At 45.7% G+C, this 22,837-nt stretch overlaps 1 protein-coding gene across 3 annotated transcripts in view; it reads right to left on the bottom strand.

The window, feature by feature from the left end:
* The window catches only part of Rftn1 (raftlin, lipid raft linker 1), a 197,452-nt gene that overhangs the window by 73,780 nt on the left and 100,835 nt on the right, over positions 1 to 22,837 (bottom strand). For all 3 annotated transcript variants that reach the window (XM_036167750.1, XM_036167747.1, XM_036167748.1), the window contains exon 4: positions 21,185 to 21,293. In XM_036167750.1, the coding sequence (XP_036023643.1) occupies positions 21,185 to 21,293 (109 nt within the window). The remainder of the gene's footprint in view (positions 1 to 21,184; positions 21,294 to 22,837) is intronic.

The following is a 22,837-nucleotide window of genomic DNA, read 5'->3' as shown; positions in this document are numbered from 1 at the left end:
GCCAAGCAAACTGTCATGGGGTTAAACACCCCCAGAGGGAAGATCCAGGAAGCTGTTTTGAAAGGTACACAGATGACTGAGTTTCTCATCCCTATCTAGCACACCACCCTCTTCTTCCACCACGTTCCTGCTGTGACATCCTTTTCTCTCTTCCCCGAGTCCCTCCAACAATGGTCATATCCCTTCCATCCACCCAGGGCCATAAGGAAGGCCAAGGCCTTCCATCTACGATATGGACATGTCTGTAGACGGGCACTGGACTTCCCCTTAGGGTCTGTTTCCCTTTCCTCAACACGTCTGCCACCCTCATAGCTAGAGATGGCATCAAAGCCAGCCGTGGTGACCTAGTCATCCCTAAGGACTTCCTTGTTCTCTGTCCCCTGCATCAGGGTGTCCTAGACTAGGCTAACCCTTGACCACTTGTGAACCCACCTCCCCATGGCCACTTTTCTCTTTCCTAACTAGCTCTTTCCACCTAATGTCCAGTTAAGTTCAGGCTATCACTAAAAGTGTCTGGTTAAAGGACAAATGCTTTCTTCACACTGGTGAGGCGCCAGGCGCCATCCTCAAAACAGAAACATAACAACCAACAGAAGAAGGGAAATCAACCAACAGCAGCAGCCGGTAGTAGCGCCCCCCCCCCCCGCCCCCCGACCTGCACTGAGTGTCCCTTGAAGGCTTGACTGGACTGGCTTCGCTTCCAAACCTGAAACCTACCCACAGCCATCCTGTCACCTCCACATTGCCAACCCCATGGGCCCTCTTAGGTCTTATTCCCATCCACCACCTCTCTGACATGCAATTCCCCACAAGTACTCCCCAGATCCACAGACCTCTGCTGGCTTATTCCCCTACAACCATCTGTTCATGGTACTCACCCCAGCTACCCTGGTCTTTTGGGGAGAGGGCAGGGAAGAGGCTTGCTATTACCTCTCCAACACACTCCAATTCTTAACTCCACTCTGCAGACCCCATCCCCGAGACCCTCCTGAACTGGGGCTTGTCCCTCTCTCAGGCCATGTCCCAGCCTTGTTCTCTCCTAATCACCTTCATGAACCCTGGTATTTCTGCCTTTCAGAGCCTATTCCTCTTGGAGGGGGCTGAGCACTTGCAGATCCCTCCATCTTGGATGCTGTTCCTCAAGGTGCCAATGGCTTGTTTCTCCAACTGAACAAAATCCCTGTGGGGACAGCATCTTGGTCTGCTGTGTTCTTTGCTATATTCCAGCACTTGAACTTGCGTGCATACATCACAAGTACTTGTACATTTGTGTAAGGAATAGAGGAGAGAGTTTTATCTCAAAATTCCAGGTTACAGCCCATCAACAAGGGGAAGTTAAGGCAGGAACTTAAGCATCCTGTTACATCAAAGGCATGGTCAAGGGCAGAGAGAAATAAGGCATGCAGGCTACCTGCTTACTTACTCTCACTGGCTTTTTCAGAGTGTTCATGGGCCCTGTCCAAGGACTGGAGCCACCCACAGTGGGCTGGGTCTTCAATTAACATTCAAGACAACCCTCTACAGACAAGCTCAGAAACGAACTTGATCTGGATAATTCCCAATGAAGGATCTCTTCCCAGGCGATTCTATGTTGTGCCAAGTTGACAATTAAAGCTAATCATCATAGGGACTGGCTGATTAGAGTTTTGTCAACTGGACACAGCTAGGGTTATCTGGGAAGAAAAAAACCTCAACTGAGAAAATATCTTCCATCAGATGGCCTGCAAGCCAGTCTTTGGGGACATTTTCTTGATTAATGATTGGAGTAGGTGGTGGCACCCCTGGACAGGGGCTCCTGGGCTGAATGAAAACGCAAGTTGGAGAGTAAGTAGTGTTCCTCCATGGCCTCTGCTTCAGTTTCTGCCCTGAGAACACTTCATGACGTACTGGGATTGGGACACGGAAATCAGAGACACTTTCCTCTCCTACGCTGGTCTTAGTCAACATTTATCACAGTAATAGAAAGAAACCCAGAATTAGCCCAGTCATTTTGAAAATATGTTCACTTGAGATTTTGAAAACCTACATATTATTGGTTATTCCTAGCATCCTTCTATGTGTTGTTTGTTTGTTTGTAAACAAAGTCTTTCTCTGTAGGGCAGGGTGGCCTAGAATTCACTAAGTGGTCCAGGCTAGGCTTGAACTCAACCTCCTGCCTCTGCTTCCTCAGTGCTGGGGTTACAGGTGTGCACCACTACCCCAGGCTCTCTCTATCATCTTCACAGCAAAGGAAACTCAGACCTAGAGTACCTGAAGTCTCCAGGCCCAGGGGTACAGCCCAAGAAAGCGTTACTGAGAATATGAAGCACCTGCGGGTTTCTAATCATCTCTGAACAACTCAGGTGAGTCTTCCCTTCAAGAAGAAGAAACTGGCAGCAATGTTAACTGAGTACCTCTCAGTCAGGGTAAGCAATGCCCCAGCCTGGGAGGTTTTGTAGATGAGGTCACACATTTCCTCAGATCCACCCCCATCCTCGCTCCCAACAGCCATCCATCCAGCCTCAGGAGCTGCTGAGTCCACAACCCCAATTTTTCACTTTAGTAACACCAGTGACCCTGAAATGATAGGCTGGGGGCTCTGAGCATCAGGGGCTTATTAGAACTCCAGGGAATTTTCTAAGAATCTGTCTTTAAAGTCTTCATGGAACTCAAACCTCAGCAGTACTTTAAATGAGTGAGGCAAGGAAACTGAAGTTTTCAGAGTGAAACCAGAAGCAGATGTTTGCCTTTACACCTCACCGCTTTAATATCCAGCATTTCCCCACCCCTTCCTGATTTACATAGGCTTCCCTGACATACTGAAAGGCACTTTAACAAAATGTTGAGATGCTGCAATTGGGCATCATTATGCTTGGTTTAACCCTTGGTTTAAAAAAAAAAAAAACTATTAAAAAAAAGTTTCCTTGAATCCAAACTAATAAAAATACAACCTGGCCTTAATTGTGCTTCAAAGTTCCAGGGCAAATGCCACTGTTAAAACTAGGAACTTGGGGGGCTGGAGAGATGGCTCAGAGGTTAAGAGTACTGGCTGCTCTTCCAAAGGTCCTGAGTTCAATTCCCAGCAACCACATGGTGGCTCACAACCACCTGTAATGAGATCTGGTGCCCTCTTCTGCAGGGATGTGTGCAGGCAGAACACTGTAAAATAAATAAATAAATAAATCTTTAAAAAAAAAAAAAAAACTAGGAACTTGGAGCTGGCTTCTACTCCATTCTTCCTGTGTAAATACCCTGGGGAACATGGGATGGTTTGTGGGAGATGGAAGTGACCTGGGAGAGTTTTATAAACCATGAAGGTAGAGATCCCTGTGTGTAACAACAGGTAATTTGGGGAAGGAGGGGACATCTGAGGATGTACACAGATAAAAGATTACTGTTGATATCTAACAGCATTTACATTTAATACTTATCTTTAAATTGAAATACAATCACTTCATTTCCTCTGGTCCCCTCCCCACCTTTCACATCACCCTCTCCACCCACTCCGTTCAGGGCCCTTTCCTCTATCTGCCATCATCACATATTTGTATGAATGGCAGATACACAAACACAACTTGCTAAACCACTCAGTGCTGCTCACATGTATATGATTCCAAGGGTGACCACTTGGAACTGGATAACCAATCTGGGAGCTCATCCTTGGGGTGACTATTTCTCCCTTCCTCAGAAGTTGTTAGAATACTCAATTTATTAACTTCTTTTTTGTTCTTCTATGTACTCTATTTTACCATGCATGGCCTCAGAGATCTCTTCTAGTGGAATGGACGGAATATGAACTCACTGCATCTGAACCTGTGTGTGTGACAAACCCATGGGGTGAACCAGAATCCTGTCACTCCCACACCAAGAGATGGAGTGGCCCAGAGGTGTCCTGTATTGGAGTCAGTGTGGGTGTCTGGGATACTTCTCTCCATGAGTGAGGTGGAGGATCATGTGATGTTTGAGGCAGATTGTACAAATTCCACCAACTTCCACCTGTTCCCTTAGAGTCTGGCTATCGTGGCTTCAGGACGTCTAAGCAGGCATAGGCCAAGAACTGGCATGTCATGAGAGGACTCGGCCCCGAAAGGAGACCACAGCCACCACACCACCCAGTAGGAGGACAGGGGGCTGCCTCTGCCAAGTTCTTCTCTGCTTGAAGACTTTGGGTCAGAACATATGATTATTATTGTGGTACGCCAATATTCTCAGGTGACAGATACATAATAATAGACTTCTCTGTGTCTCTCTTACGTCCTCCTGCATCCTTCCCTCCCTGGTTTTCTACGGCAGTTTCTCACTGGTAGGCCAGCCTCCTGAGTGGTGGGATCACAGGTATGAGTTACTATACCCATTTAACATCTTTTGAAATACAGTGATCCTCACTAATTCATATCCCTAAGTGATTCCAGACTGTAATGACTTCTTTGAGTAAACACCCGAATCATCCATAAAAGATTGAGTTTAGGAGTACCTCCAAAAATGCAGATATGTAAAAGAAAAGGATGCAAACGGTCCTCAGAAGTGGACCCGCAGGGGTCAGAGCCACAGTCCTTAGGTTGTGATAGTGTATCCAAACTGTGAACGTAGGGCTATGCTCTTGAGATGAAACACACACTTGCTGCACCAAGGCTTACTCTGTTAACAGGCTCAGCAAACTTGTAGGCAAACTCAGGCTTGCTTCTTGTTTATCACAAGTTACAAATGTGCAGAGCATGAATTAATGATGATCTGGTACTATTCAAGAGCGACAGAACGATGCAACTATACCTGCCTTCCAGGCACAAGAGGAAAAGAAAGCGTCCCAGAGCCCCGAGTTTAGGCAGCACAAAGAGAAACTTCTGCCACCCTCTGGGGGGCATCTCAGAAGTTAGAGCTGCTACTACCACCTCATATTCAAAGTGGGAAGCCATGGAAAGTGAAGTTGCTACAGCAACCGAGCAGAGGACAGTTCCATCAAAACACCGTTTCCTCTGGGAACGTATCTAAACATTTTCCTCTCAAGTTTTTCTGTCTTTTCACATAGTTTAATTATGACTTCCACTTCCCATAGCCTGCATCAAATCTTTTTCACCCCTAGAATAGCAGCCCTGTCACTAAACCAGACCTATTTCCATCTCCTGGTACCTTCGCAATGTGGGACCCACCTCAGGCTGCCCCTCAAGTGAGAAGTTCCTCAGCCACATGTATAATATCCGTGTTTGGATTCTTCGGCCTTCCACACATGACAGCGCCACCCCCACAGTGACAATCTCCTTAGCTTTCATTCTTTCAAACACTGAAGTCAAAAGTGATCCAAGTTTAGATTTTTCTCACAACAGATCTGTTGCATTGTAGCGACAGAAGGCAGTGCTTATTTTTAACCTTAATTTTAAAAAAAAGGAAAGAAAAAAATGGGAAATAAAGTAATAAGCTATATATTGAAATCTGATGGTTTCTGTTAGTTAAGGGGGAGATGAAGAAAAAGGGTAAGTTAAAAAAAAATCAATCAACAGGTATTGGTGGGCTGTAGGAAGAGCAGAAAGAACATGGAGATGAGTGTCTACGGCACGGAGACCCAGCCGGCCACCATCCCAATCCTCCACCTCTTTATAACAGCAGGGACGACTTAAAAACTGGCTAGACCACAGCATCGTGGAACTAGTACTATCAGAAGTCCTAGGGACCATCACCTCAGAGACCGCGAAAGGCTTTACCTCAGTGGCTGCTGTGGAAGTCACTAGCGGAGACATCTCCTTTATGGGAATCAGGAGAAAATTCTAGAATTGAGCTTCCAAATCCCCAGATTTCCTCTGGAGAAGGCTGGGTGGCTTCAGAAAACATGTCTCCTGCTCACACTTTCTCTCCACACCCGCCTGGCCCTTCTGGTCATCTGCAACACCACCAGACTGGATACTAATAGGATTCTCCCCTCAAAGGCAAAAAAGAAAAACTGAGGAAGGAAGGGAGGGGGGGAGGGAGGGAGGGGGGAGGGAGGAGAGGGGGGGAGGGAGGGGGGCAGGGAGGAGAGGGGGAAAGGAAGGAAGAGAGGAGGGGAGAGGCATAACCTGGATGAAATCCTGTCATTCAAGCTCTTAAAACCCCCAGAGTCAACAGTGAGAGAAACGCGTGCTTCTAGTGCAGGGAGGCAGGAGCCAACGCCCTCGGATCAATCCCCAGGAATAGCAGACAGCCCACCTGCACAACTCACTTCCCCACTTACCTCTGCCAGGCAGACGGGAGCTTCACAGAGGAGGTGTCAGCACCACTGTGGACCCTCAGCTCCCACATGTATTCCCTGGTGGTGCATAATTAGCACCCAACACAGGACCCATCTTATCAACAGTCTACATACACACTGATGTAAGTGATCTGAACTATCACCTCCCTGCTCCCAGAAGTGGCAACAGCAAACCCCACACTGGTAACCAGCCTGCTGCAAGTGGAAACATGTGCCATGTAACCCCCAGCCACTTCCAGAGAGGGTTCACTGACTAGAGAGGCTGTGGGTTACAGGACAAAGATGCTGACTGTCCTCGCCCTCTGTCTGCTGGGCCTTCTCTGTGTCACCTTCCATTCAGTCCTACCCATCGGGGAGGCCCTGCCAGCCTGGGGAATGCATGGCCGTCACTTCTGCTCCACTCCCCCTTGCTGTCAGCACAGGGAAGAGAGACACAGGCAAGGAGCCCAGTCAGCAGAACTAGTAAAATGTCTCAAGAGCCGACAGGGAACTAGGAGCTACACAGAATGATGTATATGCCTAGGAACCCAGCACTTGGGAGGCTGAGGCAGAAGGATCACAGCAAGTTCAAAGCCAGCCTGGTCGGCAGACCCAGTTCCAGGGAAGCCTGAACCACAGAGTGAGAGCCTGTCTCGAATGAATGAATGAATGAGTGAATGAATGAATGAATGAATGAGACATAGGAAGTTAAAAGCAATCAGAGACACTGGAGTAAACAGAGGCAGGAAAAGCTGCTCTCTAAGACATGAGTGGGGTTGGCACCCCTTTGGTCCTCGGGAGAGGCCCCAGCATTTTGTTAAGGTGAAAGTCTTCCCCCACCCCCCAAAGATGCCCAAGGAAGATGTCTGCTTGGCCTCAAGGGCGGCAAAAGAGGAGCCTTGATGAGAGAAGGAGGTTGTCAAATGTCTCCTGCTGCCAATGAAGCCAAAACAGGGGAGGATCAGTCTTTGTGCTGAAAGAGCAAATAAAGGGGGGGCGGGGCCAGCGGTCACAGTGGCGCCCTAGGGACAGAGATCCACCACAGAACTCGGGGGACACTGGAAGTGAAGCAGGGCTGGCCCTCTGAGGAAACAGAACCATCCACCCACATGGCTGCTGCCCTTCTTGGGAAGTCCAGAGTATTATTACCTGTGAATTCTTTTTGTAAATTCGGGTTTTTAACAACTCTAGAGACATTATTTTTCAAAGAGGGAAACTGCACCCTCGTCCGTCCCCTTTTTAAAATGAGAATGATGATTTCTTTAAGGAGGTGAAATCATTATTTATGTTTTTTTATGAACAGAAAATAGTGAGCCATTGCGTTGCGGTGGGTAGTGGCTGTCGACATCCCAAAGCGGGAGGCTGGTTTTTGTCTTGGCATGATGTGGTGGCATGAATGAGGTGTCCGCCACAGGCTCAGATCAGAACACTTGGTTCACAGTTTGTGGTGCTGTTTGGGAAGGTTTAGGAGGAAGTCAGTCGGTGGGGGCAGACTTTGGGGCTGCAAAAGCTATGAGACAGGCCAAGTTCTCTCTCTCTGCTTGCTGCTTGTGACTGGAGAGGTGAGCTCTCTGCTGTCCTAGCCACCATGCCTGTCGGCTGCCACACATCCTCACCGTGACAGTGATAGACTCCTATCCCTCTGGAACTGTAAGCCCAATAAACCCTTCCTTCTGCAGGTCATGGCCTTTTACCACAGAAACAGAATGGTAACTAACACATTCTAAGTGGCAATGGAGAGTCAGAACACTCATTTAATAGTCTTTAATATTTTCATTTACTTCTAGCCCATGTGGTTTTTGGTGGAACTGTTTCCTAAACAAAATGAGTCCTTGATCCCAGCCCTGTCAGAACTGGGTGTTCCCCCAAACACCTCTGCCTGTGGTGGTTCAGTTTCCCTAATAATTCTATTACTGCTTTGTGAAGATAAAAAAATTAGAGCTGGGGCTAGGACCCAGTGGGTAACAGTGCTTGCTGTACAAGCATGGGGATCTGAGTTCAAATCACCAGCACCCATTTAAAAGCTGGGCACAGCACTGCACATCTATAAGCCCAAGGTTTGGTGGGGGACAGAGATAGGGATCTTTGGAAATGGCTGGTTCACTGGGAGACCCTGTCTGAAGTCAGGCTGAGGCAGAAAGTGATAGAGCACAACACTCAACATCCTCCTCCAGGCTCTACACATGCAGCCACAAATTACATCCACCCCTGGGGACTGTCAGCATCTGAAGACATCAGTACATGCGATCCTCTTCAGGAAAACCTGGCTCAGTCCTGAAGTAGGAGTACCATTGAAATGAGTCTTTAAGAAACACAACACATGGCTTCGTAAGTTGTCAAGGTGTGCTACAAATTATTATAAACAAGTTGAAACAGTGTCTGCGCACTGATTCCCAGTGCAACCAATTATAATCTCAGTGAGAGGAAGAAAAAACCTGAATAAACACACACACACACACACACACACACACACACACACACACACACACACACACGGAAGGCAGAGACAGGTGCACTGACTTCAAGGTCAGCCTAAGACCTCGGCTAAATGAGTAAACAGAGGAGGCCAGGACGACAGGAGCAAAGACTTGAAAGAAATGTTAAGATTTGTCCAAGTAGGTATCAGAGAGGGACCATAAATATGACCTCCTCTGCCAAGAGTTAGAGCAATAGCAAGTGACTCTCACAGGCTGGTACAACTAACTGTGAGCAAGAAGGCATATACACAGCACACACACACACACACACACACACACACACACACACACACACACACACATCAGAGCCTGCACACACCTGGCTGATTATAGCCCTGAGATTCTAAAATCTGACCTCTCAGCGAGTGGCATGGGCTTTACTCACCAGACTTCCCAGCATCTCCCACAACTCAAGGCCTCTGCGCTACCTGAACTGCAACCTCAAATCACTTGTTGGGAAGAACACGTTAATCAAAGAAAGCTTGAGTTAATTTAATTTAATGAGTGGTTTGAGAGACAACGCATATGAGAATACATTTAATAAAAGTTAAAAAATTCCTACAGCATAAAATTCATAAAGCATCAAGCGGAGGCTACACAGGCCGTTCTCTACAGCAAGCTTTTACAAAGGCAGAAACGCAAAGGACCCACTGTGACCTGGCAACTGCCAGGCATGGAGTAAGCAGAAGATGCACATGGGGGTGGCTGGAGGTGCCCTTGGGAAGGGCTCCAGCTGGCCGTCCCGTTCTGCTCTGTCCTTTCCATATGCTTCTTTGTGTTGTAGTGTTTTGTTTGTCCATTTTGAACATAGTCCTCCTATGGAACCAAGGCTGGCCTGAAAGGATTCTCCAGCCTCAGCCTTCGGAGAGCAGGAATTGCAGGTGCACACCATGGCCAGCTCAGATCATTTGTGCTAACTCTTCCACATTTATACTATACCACACACACTTCCACATTTATACTATACCACACACTCTTCACAGTTATACTATACCACACACACTTCACTGTTATACTATACCACACACTCTTCAGTTATACTATACCACACACTCTTCACAGTTATACTATACCACACACTCTTCACAGTTATACTATACCACACACTCTTCACAGTTATACTATACCACACACTCTTCACAGTTATACTATACCACACACTCTTCCACAGTTATACTATACCACACACTCTTCACAGTTATACTATACCACACACTCTTCACAGTTATACTATACCACACACTCTTCACAGTTATACTATACCACACACACTTCCACATTTATACTATACCACACACACTTCCACATTTATACTATACCACACACTCTTCACAGTTATACTATACCACACACTCTTCACAGTTATACTATACCACACACTCTTCACAGTTATACTATACCACACACTCTTCACAGTTATACTATATCACACACTCTTCACAGTTATACTATACCACACACTCTTCCACAGTTATACTATACCACACACACTTCACTGTTATACTATACCACACACTCTTCACAGTTATACTATACCACACACTCTTCCACAGTTATACTATACCACACACACTTCACTGTTATACTATACCACACACTCTTCACAGTTATACTATACCACACACACTTCCACATTTATACTATACCACACACACTTCACAGTTATACTATACCACACACACTTCACTGTTATACTATACCACACACTCTTCACTGTTATACTATACCACACACTCTTCACAGTTATACTATACCACACACACTTCCACATTTATACTATACCACACACACTTCACTGTTATACTATACCACACACACTTCACTGTTATACTATACCACACACTCTTCACTGTTATACTATACCACACACTCTTCACAGTTATACTATACCACACACACTTCCACATTTATACTATACCACACACACTTCACTGTTATACTATACCACACACTCTTCACAGTTATACTATACCACACACACTTCCACATTTATACTATACCACACACACTTCACTGTTATACTATACCACACACTCTTCACAGTTATACTATACCACACACTCTTCACAGTTATACTATACCACACACTCTTCACAGTTATACTATACCACACACTCTTCACAGTTATACTATATCACACACTCTTCACAGTTATACTATACCACACACTCTTCACAGTTATACTATATCACACACTCTTCACAGTTATACTATAACACACACTCTTCACAGTTATACTATAACACACACTCTTCACAGTTATACTATACCACACACTCTTCACAGTTATACTATACCACACACTCTTCACAGTTATACTATACCACACACTCTTCACAGTTATACTATACCACACACTCTTCCACAGTTATACTATACCACACACTCTTCACAGTTATACTATACCACACACTCTTCCACAGTTATACTATACCACACACACTTCACAGTTATACTATACCACACACTCTTCACAGTTATACTATACCACACACTCTTCAGTTATACTATACCACACACTCTTCACAGTTATACTATACCACACACTCTTCACAGTTATACTATACCACACACTCTTCCACAGTTATACTATACCACACACACTTCACAGTTATACTATACCACACACTCTTCACAGTTATACTATACCACACACACTTCACTGTTATACTATACCCACACACTCTTCACTGTTATACTATACCACACACTCTTCACAGTTATACTATACCACACACTCTTCACAGTTATACTATACCACACACTCTTCACAGTTATACTATAACACACACTCTTCACAGTTATACTATACCACACACTCTTCCACAGTATACTATACCACACACACTTCACAGTTATACTATACCACACACTCTTCACAGTTATACTATACCACACACACTTCACTGTTATACTATACCACACACTCTTCACTGTTATACTATACCACACACACTTCACTGTTATACTATACCACACACTCTTCAGTTATACTACACCACACACTCTTCACAGTTATACTATACCACACACTCTTCACAGTTATACTATACCACACACTCTTCACAGTTATACTATACCACACACTCTTCACAGTTATACTATACCACACACTCTTCCACAGTTATACTATACCACACACACTTCACTGTTATACTATACCATACACACTTCCACATTTATACTATACCACACACTCTTCACAGTTATACTATACCACACACTCTTCACAGTTATACTATACCACACACTCTTCACAGTTATACTATACCACACACTCTTCACAGTTATACTATACCACACACACTTCACTGTTATACTATACCACACACACTTCACTGTTATACTATACCACACACTCTTCACAGTTATACTATACCACACACTCTTCACAGTTATACTATACCACACACTCTTCCACAGTTATACTATACCACACACACTTCCACATTTATACTATACCACACACACTTCACTGTTATACTATACCACACACTCTTCACTGTTATACTATACCACACACTCTTCCACATTTATACTATACCACACACTCTTCACAGTTATACTATACCACACACTCTTCCACAGTTATACTATACCACACACTCTTCACAGTTATACTATACCACACACTCTTCACAGTTATACTATACCACACACTCTTCACAGTTATACTATACCACACACACTTCACTGTTATACTATACCACACACTCTTCACAGTTATACTATACCACACACTCTTCACAGTTATACTATACCACACACTCTTCACAGTTATACTATATCACACAGTCTTCACAGTTATACTATACCACACACACTTCACAGTTATACTATACCACACACACTTCCACAGTTATACTATACCACACACTCTTCACAGTTATACTATACCACACACTCTTCACAGTTATACTATACCACACACTCTTCAGTTATACTATACCACACACTCTTCACAGTTATACTATACCACACACTCTTCACAGTTATACTATACCACACACTCTTCACAGTTATACTATATCACACAGTCTTCACAGTTATACTATACCACACACACTTCACAGTTATACTATACCACACACACTTCCACAGTTATACTATACCACACACTCTTCACAGTTATACTATACCACACACTCTTCACAGTTATACTATACCACACACTCTTCAGTTATACTATACCACACACTCTTCACAGTTATACTATACCACACACTCTTCACAGTTATACTATACCACACACTCTTCACAGTTATACTATACCACACACTCTTCCACAGTTATACTATACCACACACACTTCCACATTTATACTATACCACACACTCTTCACAGTTATACTATACCACACACTCTTCAGTTATACTATACCACACACTCTTCACAGTTATACTATACCACACACTCTTCACAGTTATACTACACCACACACTCTTCACAGTTATACTATACCACACACTCTTCACAGTTATACTATACCACACACTCTTCACAGTTATACTATACCACACACTCTTCACAGTTATACTATACCACACACTCTTCACAGTTATACTATACCACACACTCTTCACAGTTATACTATACCACACACTCTTCCACAGTTATACTATACCACACACTCTTTCACATTTATATTATACCACACACTCTTCACAGTTATACTATATCACACACTCTTCACAGTTATACTATATCACACACTCTTCCACAGTTTATATTATACCACACACTCTTCCACAGTTAAACTGTCTTCAATAAAAGGGACTTTCCCCTTTTTCTTGTCTGTAAAGATCAACACAGAGCACATGGTTCCTTATGGAGATTTCAAATTCATGTAAGAGTGTGTGAGGACAAACATCGGGCAAGTATTAAATGAACACGCACATGTGACTTAGCCTGTCCCTGCCGCCAGCGTCATGTGTGAACTATAAAAATGCCAGTCCCAAACGATCTGGATGACAGTACGCAAGATGAATGTGAAGTCTGCACTAGATGCCCCTGAAATCTCTTGGATTACCAAGTCACAAAACACAATGATGCACTAAAGAGGCACAGAATAAAACTGTACTGTGAGGTAAACATGGAAAAAGCACTAGTTCCAAACCCATATAATTATGTGTAGCTAGACTAATAACTAATATTAAACAGAAATGTAGTTGTTGGAAACATATTCCTAAAAGGCTATATGTTAAACAGGTGTGTTGGCACACATCTGTAATCCAGTATTTAGGGGGATGAAGCAGGAGGATAAGGAGTTTGAGGCCAGCCTAAACCACACACCAACATCCTGTCTCAAAAATTAGTTATGGGATGGGAGATGGCTCCATGGTTTGCTGCACATGGATGAAGACCTGAGCTCAGTTCTTCAGAAGCTAAGTAAAACAAACCAGGTATGGCAGTGTATAGCTATAATCCCAGTGCTGGTGTCTTAATCAGTGTTCTATTGCTGGAAAGAGACACCATGACCACGGCAACTCTTATAAAGGAAAACATTTAATTGGGGTGGCTTGCTTACAGTTCAGAGGTTCAGGCCATTATCATCATGGTGGGACATGGCAGCATGCAGGCAGATGTGGTCCTGGAGAAGTAGCTGAGAGTCCTACAACTTCCAGACAACAGGAAGTGGTCAGAGACACTGGGCAGTATCTTGAGCATATATGAAACCTCAAAACCCACCTCCGCAGTGACACACTTCCTCCAGCAAGACCACACCTCCTAACAGTGCTACTCCCTTTGGGGGCCACAGCTGGGGGGAAAGGAGACAGGAGGCTCACAGGCTTGCTGGGAAGTCATTCTAGATGAAATGCTGAGCTCCAGGTTCAGTGAGCAACCTGTCTCAAGAAGTAAGGTGGAGGCCATACAGGAAGACATCTGATGTCTACCTCCAGCATCTACGAGTGTACACCCAGACACCTGCACCCACATCCACTCCCTCAAGTTACATGTCAAAGGTGACCCCAAATTAACTCATTTTCACGAGGAAAAGAGCGAACTTTCTTCTTTCATTTTTGATCTGGACAGACATGCTCTGACTGCTCTAAGCTTCACCTCCTGTACGACAGACACTCCAAGTCACAAACATTCCATTTCAATTCACAGAGCAATGACACATGTGGCCATGAGTACAAGGAGCTAAATTCTTAATACTATTTAATTTTAATTTATTAATTTAATTTAGTGAAATAGTAAAGATATTTTGTGGGATATTTCATTTTTACTAAAAATTTAGCATCTAAACTGACATGAAACATTTGATATCAGATTCTGAAGAGTTCATTTGTCTAAAACAAAAGAATATGCAAGATCTCATTATTTGTTGGAAACATAATATTTGGCAATACTGTTACATGAATTATATTACTGAAAGATTTTCACTTTCAACATTTATTGTGCACGTGAGTGTATGCACCCACACGCTCACACCATGGCCTGATTATGAACCAAGTTGGTTCTTCTTCTTCAACAATATAGGACCAAGAGATCAAACCCAATCCTCAAGCTTGGCAGCAAGCACCTTTCCCCACTGAGCCATCTCCTGGCTCACACTTTTGAACAGGGCGAGTAGACACTCTAAATGGTGGTTCTGCTGTCATTTCTATTGGGCAGACTAGCTGAGGAAGTGAATGCCATCGCTCATCAGAGCCCTGAGGGAGTGGTGGGCACCAAAGCTGGAAGGGCTGATGTATCTGAAGATCTGATTGGCAGCCGCGGCTGCACTGGGCATCTGTCGCCCTTGACTGCTCAGCAGACACTAGGGTGTATGGCTCTGTGACACCAAGATGGCATCTGTTTGTTGTCTGGGTTGGTCCCAGTGACTCTGATCACTTCTCCAGAAAGACTCCCCTCTCCCTGCCCTTCTGTGCTCTCACCCCCTCACTCTCTTTCAGCCACAGTGTCCCCAGTTAGACTGGAGATTTTGTGGGATGAGAGCAGACCCTGCTATCCAGGAGGCCCTCACAGACCTGCTCAACTCTGCACCATACCGAGGAAGAAAGTTAGACGGGGAGTGGATCCCCCTTTTAGAGGAATGAGCAAGCTCATAACCTCCTCCTCTATTGTGGGTGCCAAGGGACTTCAATGACCTCTGGACAGAACAGAGAGGTCACAGCCAATAAAAATAGGAGGTCAGCGCCGCAGAGGCGGCTGGGTGGGAGAGGATTCCATCCTGGGATTCCATCTTTTCCCTCCTCCCCCAAACTCCAACCCCTCACCTTTTTCACTTTTTAAAATGCCACAGATCTCATGGTCTGGGAACACAAGGGCATGCAGTCAGGGCAGGAAAGCCTTTCTAACAGCTTCGCTTTTCACTCTGAGTCTTGTGCCAGGGTCTGGAGAGAAGCTGCATGGTTAGGAGTACGGGCTGCTGGCATTTATTTTTGTTGTGTTTACTTTCTGTTGCTGTGATACACACCAAAAACAACTTGGGAAGGCTCTGGTTCATTTGGCCTACATGTCCTGATTACAGTCAACTACTGAAGGGTGTCAAGGCAGAACTCAGCCACAGGACCCACAGACGAAGTCTGCTGACTGGTTTGCATCCTCTGGCTTGTTCAGCTACATTTTATACAGCCTGGGCCATCTGCCTAGGAATGGCACTGCCAGCTGTGAGCTGGGCCCTCCCACATCACCGGACAACTAAGAAAATGCCTCACAGACATGGCCATAGGCCAACCTGATCTAGAAAATTCCTCAATTGAGGCTCCCTCTTCCTGGGTGTCTCTAGGTTTGTGTCAGGTTGAGGACTGAAACTGTAACAGATTCCCAGGTCTCACATCTGGCAGCTCACAAGAGACCAGACAGCTTCTCTGGCCACTGAGGGTATCTGCTTATACACAGTGTGCCTACGTATCCTCAGACATAAACAAGAAAGTGAAGTTAGACTCTGACTCTGCTTACAGGAGGGGCCTGAAGATTCCACAAGCCCTGGGAAGTAAATGTTGAGCCATCTCTGTCACAGGCAAAGTGTCGGTCCCAGGGTTCTGTTCAGTGCCCCCCCCCTCCCTTAGCAGGCGTCAGCAGTGGCCTTTGACAAAGGTAGTTCGATGAACGTCTGATCATGTGTTCTCTTCCACTGGGCGGAGCCCAAGGACTGCCCTTGGCCTCTCCCCCCAGGTTTCCTCATTCACTGTAACACGTATCTAGTTCCTGAAAGGTCCTGTGGGTCTCAGGCTCCATCATCAGGGAGTGAGTCTGAGGGCAAAGGTCACCTGAACAGGGAAAGGGAGTGTGGCCTCCTCTACAGACAGGGTGAGGGAGCTCTTACCAGGGAAGCTGGGCATGGTGGCTACACCTACCTAGCTACCTCTCAGACCTATCCATCCACAAAACTAGACTTGTGAGGAAGGGAAGGAGAGAGAGAGAAGGAAGGTTGAGACACTGATTTCTCTTTTTCTTCTTGTGCTGCTGGGAACTGGGTTCAGGGTCTTGAATGTGCTAAGCAAATGCTCTACCACTGAGACAGTCTCATGATGTAGCCCAGGCTAGACTGAACCTCCTGGGTGCTGGTGTTACAGATCTCATCACTGACATCCTGCTGTTTGTGGTACTCCTGCTGAGGCTCCCTATCGTTCCCAGAATCCTCACAGGCAACCTCCGCTGAACTGGCTAGAGCAAGACTTTTCCATGTGATCAACAAAGCCCTGCCCCACAAAGAAGAGATACCATTCCCTATATCTCTACCCCACACGGAAGACAGAACCAGGCCTTGGACCTTTTCACACTTTTACTCCCACAGGCAGGGCATGGTCTACCTCCCCTGCCCATCTCACCTGACGGAGCCTTCACTACACACCATTCCTGCCAAGACCTCCCCGTGTAGCCCCCAGTGCCTCTTTGCCTCGGAAAGGATAGATCCAGGCCCCATTCAGGAATCCCAGGTCCAGGCAAGAGCTCAGCCCTGCCAGCTCAGGGTCTTCTTTGAAGGTCTGTTAGAAGTCGGTATCAGATGATACATGAAGTAACCATGGAAGGTTCAAAGAGCCTTCCAACACTCATTTCTCATTTACACATGTGTGCCAGTGACACTTGAGGGACACTTGTGAACCACTGTTCACTTAGGGTAAGAGAAAGGCATCCCACTGGCTCCAGCCTCCTGAGTCATCACTTTAAAGTGGGGCCAATATTTTGGGAGCAATAATGGTCCTGTTCCTATGGCTTTTCCAAAAGGTCCAGAGAGGCTAAAGAGGTCTGAACATTCTTATGAATGAACATTCGGGCTCTTTGCTACAAGGCTTGGCCTCCTTCATTCTCCACTGGGAACAGGATGTGCCAGAGGACCTACAGACAGCCCCCTGGGCCCTTGGGACAACAGCTGAGGCCTTGTCCCCAGGGAATGCAGCGGACACTGTCACTCCCACAGTCTGCTTTGTCCACTTGGCTCTAGCCTTGGAAACAGTCTTGCTAAGCCACCCCACACTCTGCAGTTGAACTGTTCTGTGGTCCACAGTTAATAATTTACATACGGCCAGCTGGCTGACGTACTGCAGGATATGAGAAGGGAATCGGAATGCAGGAACCCAGATTTAACCACACCAGAAAGGCACTCAGGGAACATCAAGGGGCCCATGGTGGGAAGGTTCCTCTTTACACAGCTCTCTTGACCCCTGTATAAGGAGCACTAAGTGGAGGGCGGCATAAATTAGAGCATCCTCAGCAAATTCTACACGACACAGAGACTATGACTTTATTTTCCCAATTGTCTAGTCCCCGTTCTGGTCACACTTTCTAGCCAAAAGTTCCACTAATTTAAAACATTTGGTGGGAAAATAATGTTGGGACATTGCTTTTAAAGGAGAAAATCTGCTTGGTTTGAATTCAACTCTAATATGCAGAGAATATGAGCTTACATCACAAGGCAGGATAATGACAAACGGGCTAATTACCATCTTATCTGAAGACAAATCTACTTGGCATGGGAGCAGAAGCCATTATTTCACAGAAATAATGACCCAGACATACAGTAATGATGGCCAGCCTAGGGAGCCAGGGCATGCCTTCATCTCAGCCTACCTGAATGGCCAAGAACAAGGAAACCAACTCCCCTTCCCCTAGCAGTCATTAACTGTCAATAAGACCCAGAATTCTTATTAAACATACAAAATGAGCAGGTGTCAATCACACCCCATTATTGAATGAATCCTCAGAAAGTGGCGCCTATACACTCTCATATATAATGAGTGGCAAAAAGAATGCTGGGATAAAGTTAACTAAAATATGGCAAACATCCCCCAGGGCTTAGACCCTACACAGATGTTGCATCAAGGAAGCACAGCAGCCAACCAGCCCACAAAACAGGGTATCTCTTGCTGAACACTGATGCAATGGGTCTACCACACAGTGGTTTGGTCTGGTCAGGGCCAAGGCACCTAGGATTCGTTTTCAAATGAGCACACTGGAGATGGCATGCAGAGCCTCTCTCCCATAGCTTCCCCATGCACCCCTCAGCTATCCCAAGCAATGGAGCTGCAATCACATGTCATTAAATGATTTCAGCCTCTAAGATGTTCTTATCCAATTTTATTAGAGTATTATTTGCAAAGAAGATGGCCCTACTGATATATGCCACTTACATGATTTAGAAAAACACTGTTCTTGCATCTATACATATGTAAATACAGACAAAGCCACCTCCATTTCTAAATAATCACCTACATTCTACCAGAGTCGACCCCGCCCCCCAGAATGCTAATAAAATTAGCCGACTCTGAACCTCAGAGCTCATCTGACTCCTGATCTAGGGCTCCTGGCTCCTTCCATTGTGAGTGGCTAATCCCAGGGCCTGGGAGTCTGAATGCCCAACAAACGTCTAAGGCAAAGGGAAGGGAGAAAACAGACACCCCTAAAAGGGCTTGCTCCAGCCCTCTGCAGAATCACCATGTCTGCCCCAGCAGTCTCAGCTGACTGCTGGCTCTCTGGCCTTTCCTATGCCCACCCCACTTCACGTGGCCTCTGTATATGTTATTTTAGTCCCAAATGCTCCCCACTGTCTCAGTCTCTCACAGATGCTTGTCCCTGTGCTTGGAGACTCCGCGACCTGGACCAGCACAGCCATATCACCTCATACTCCCCCCACCTCAGCTGCCTACCCCTGTACCACACAGGCAGCCTGTGGGTCAGCCCCACTGCTCCCTCCTAGCAGTGTCTGTCCACTGTGTCCACCCACCCATCATCACCACAGTGAGTCTGTTCTCTGTACCCCAGAACTAGTTCTATTCCTGGCTCAAAGTTGACAATCAACAAGATCTACTAGCAAGTTCAATAACTGGCTGTTTGGACCTGGGCAGGTCAATTACAATCAAGTTTCTTGTGACATGTTAAAAATGGACTTCAGGTACCACTGTGGTGCCATGAGATGATAAAGGCACTAAAAAATTCCTATTACCCAGTGATGTCAAAGCCGCCACAATGTCACTGTAAAATACATCACTCACATGCCTTCGGTGGTGCCAGTGTAAGCAAACTTCCTATTTCTTTTAACAGTCTCAAGAAAGTGCAGCACCTGTAGGTGCACAGAGGGTAAGAATTGTGACCATAACTATGACTGGCCCATGCTATGCTCTTTCATCTTTCATTTGGAAGGTACCATCTAACCTCCCTCTCTGTACACACACACACACACACACACACACACACACACACACACACTTTAATATAAAACACAAGACAGCAACTCAGTTTGACAAATGCTTGCTTAAAATGACCAAGATTCTCAGTTCAACCCCCAGTGCCCCATAAACCAGACAGAGTGATATAGACCCATAATCCCAGTACTCTGGAAACAAAGGCAAAGAGGATTAGAAGTTCAGGGCTATTCTTGGCTACACGGTGACTTTGAGGCCAGCTTAGACCACACAAACAAAACCAAACCAAACAGGCAGACTATTCCAGGACTGCCACAGTGCATTGGAATGTTGCATGATGGCCTGTGCATGTAGGTCAAGATCAGTACTCTCTGGACATTGCCCAGGGCTCATGGCAGCACCTGGGAGACTACACACAGAGAACATACATGAGAGACTACATACAAGAGAACATGATATACATAAAGACAGAACTCAGCCCCCATCTGGAGTGCAGACATTCCTTCTTTTGCAAACGCCATGTAGAATTCAAATCATGCCTGTGACCCTCCAACACAGAACAAGTTCAACACCAAGCACAAGTCTTGGTAGGCAGTCCCTGCAGGTAGGGGGTGTCGCCTGGTACAATAGCATGCCTGTCACCTCAGGACTCTGGCCTGCTCGAAGGCCAGGAAAGAAAGGGGCTTGTAGCAACACAGACCTCCCAGGACAAGGGGAAGGTGGTACCTGGGAGTCAAGCCCTTTGAGGGTTTGAGTGTATCTCCAGCCCTACAAGACAAGACACAAGGTCACCCCAGCCTGAGCAGAAGAGCCATCGTGCTCCAGAGTCATCCCCAGCAGTCCTCTGTGATGTGGCCGACCCATTGACCTGCTCTCCAGGTCGTCCACTCAGGAGCCTGCTCTGTTTCTCTGTTTCTCTCACTTCATTGTAGTCTTACCTTCTTAATGAACTCCGGGACGAGCTTCTGGTCTTCCAGGTGTTCTGAGGAGGAGCAGTAATCCAATTCCAAGATGTAGCCTTCATTGTGAAGCTCGGTCTTCTGAGACCTGAAGAGAGATTCAAAGAGTGAAATTCTACAGTCTTCATTTAGAAAAAGAACCTAATCACCGGCTAATGAAGCCTCCAAATCATTCCTGAATGTAACCGACAAAATAGCACTGTTGGAAAACAATTTATGGTAAATAACTACACACACACACACACACACACACACACACACACACGTGTGCACACACACAAACACACACACACATTCATGTGTGCTCACATGCATACATGTGTATGTATGTATCTCCATGCCTCTGAAAGATGTCCAAGAAGGTTGAGCATGTTCTCAGCACTTGGGAGGCTAACCCAGGAGGATTGAGACTTTGCAGCCAGCCTGGGATCTCAAAGAAAGGACAGAGAGAGGAAGGAGGACCAGGAAGAAGGAGAGGAGAGGAGGGATGAATGGACCATGAGGGAGAGAGGAAGAGAAGGATTAGTTTAGGGTCGGTCTCTGAATAAGACATTATAGAATGGCATGTGTGACAATGTGGCTTATACAGTAGGCCATACAAAGACCTGTGCATGGCAGGGGCTCTAGGTAACACACGTCCATTGGTTTCCATCTACTAGGAAAAGAGTTGGCAAGAGACACACACAGCCAATCGCAGTGGTGGCCTTGGGCTGGGGAGGCCTCTGGGGGACAGGGACGTGGGGCATCAGTGTGAGGGTGATTAAAGGAGATGCCAGCTGTAACTCTGAAGTTTCCATTTTTTTAAATGAAGAAAACAATATTCATATATGACTTAGAAAATGAATTTGTAAGGCCTTTAAAGGGTTCAACTCCTACAGAAGAGAAGCTGGCAAAAATCTATCAAAATGAAAGATAGAGCAAACATAGTCTGTGTCAGGCCAGTGAGTGGCTCAGGGGTAAAAGCATGTGCTGCCATGCCTGATGGTCTGAGTGCATCCCTGAGACCCATGTGGCAGAAGGAGGAACAGACTCCCAAAGGTTGTCTTCTGATTTCTAAATATGTATACAGTCATCTCTCTGTGGACTTCTGTGTGGCAACAGCATGGGCCTGAAGAATCCTTGGAAGATGCAGGTGTCATAAGTGGAGGGAATTTTCTAGGCCCAGCAGGCCTGAGGTAACATGAGGTACAATGAATGATCAACACAGGATGTTGTCTATCCCAGGTGGCTGGCCACAGGGCTCCTAACACAGGCCCAGACAGTCTGCACCAGCTGAGGAGTGAGGTGGCCCTCCTAGGCACAATGAGGTATCTCTACCAGAGGCCTAGCATAAAATCCCTAAAGTATACTCTTTAAATACACACACATACCTCAAATACTACACACACTTACACTATCACATACCATACACACACACACACCACACACTCAAATACAACATACATATCACACACACACACAGACACACACACACACACACAGACACACACACAGACACACACTCACATACGCATCCCACACACACCACACACACACTCATATACACATCCCACACCACACACACACACACACACACACACACACACACACACACACACAACAAACAGTTTAGTACATGTGAATGTGTATTTG

This window comes from Onychomys torridus, chromosome 18 (assembly GCF_903995425.1).
Source record: "Onychomys torridus chromosome 18, mOncTor1.1, whole genome shotgun sequence".
Lineage (NCBI taxonomy): Eukaryota > Metazoa > Chordata > Mammalia > Rodentia > Cricetidae > Onychomys > Onychomys torridus.
The sequence above is the reverse complement of the archived record's forward strand: the minus strand, read 5'-3'. Positions and strand labels throughout refer to the sequence as shown.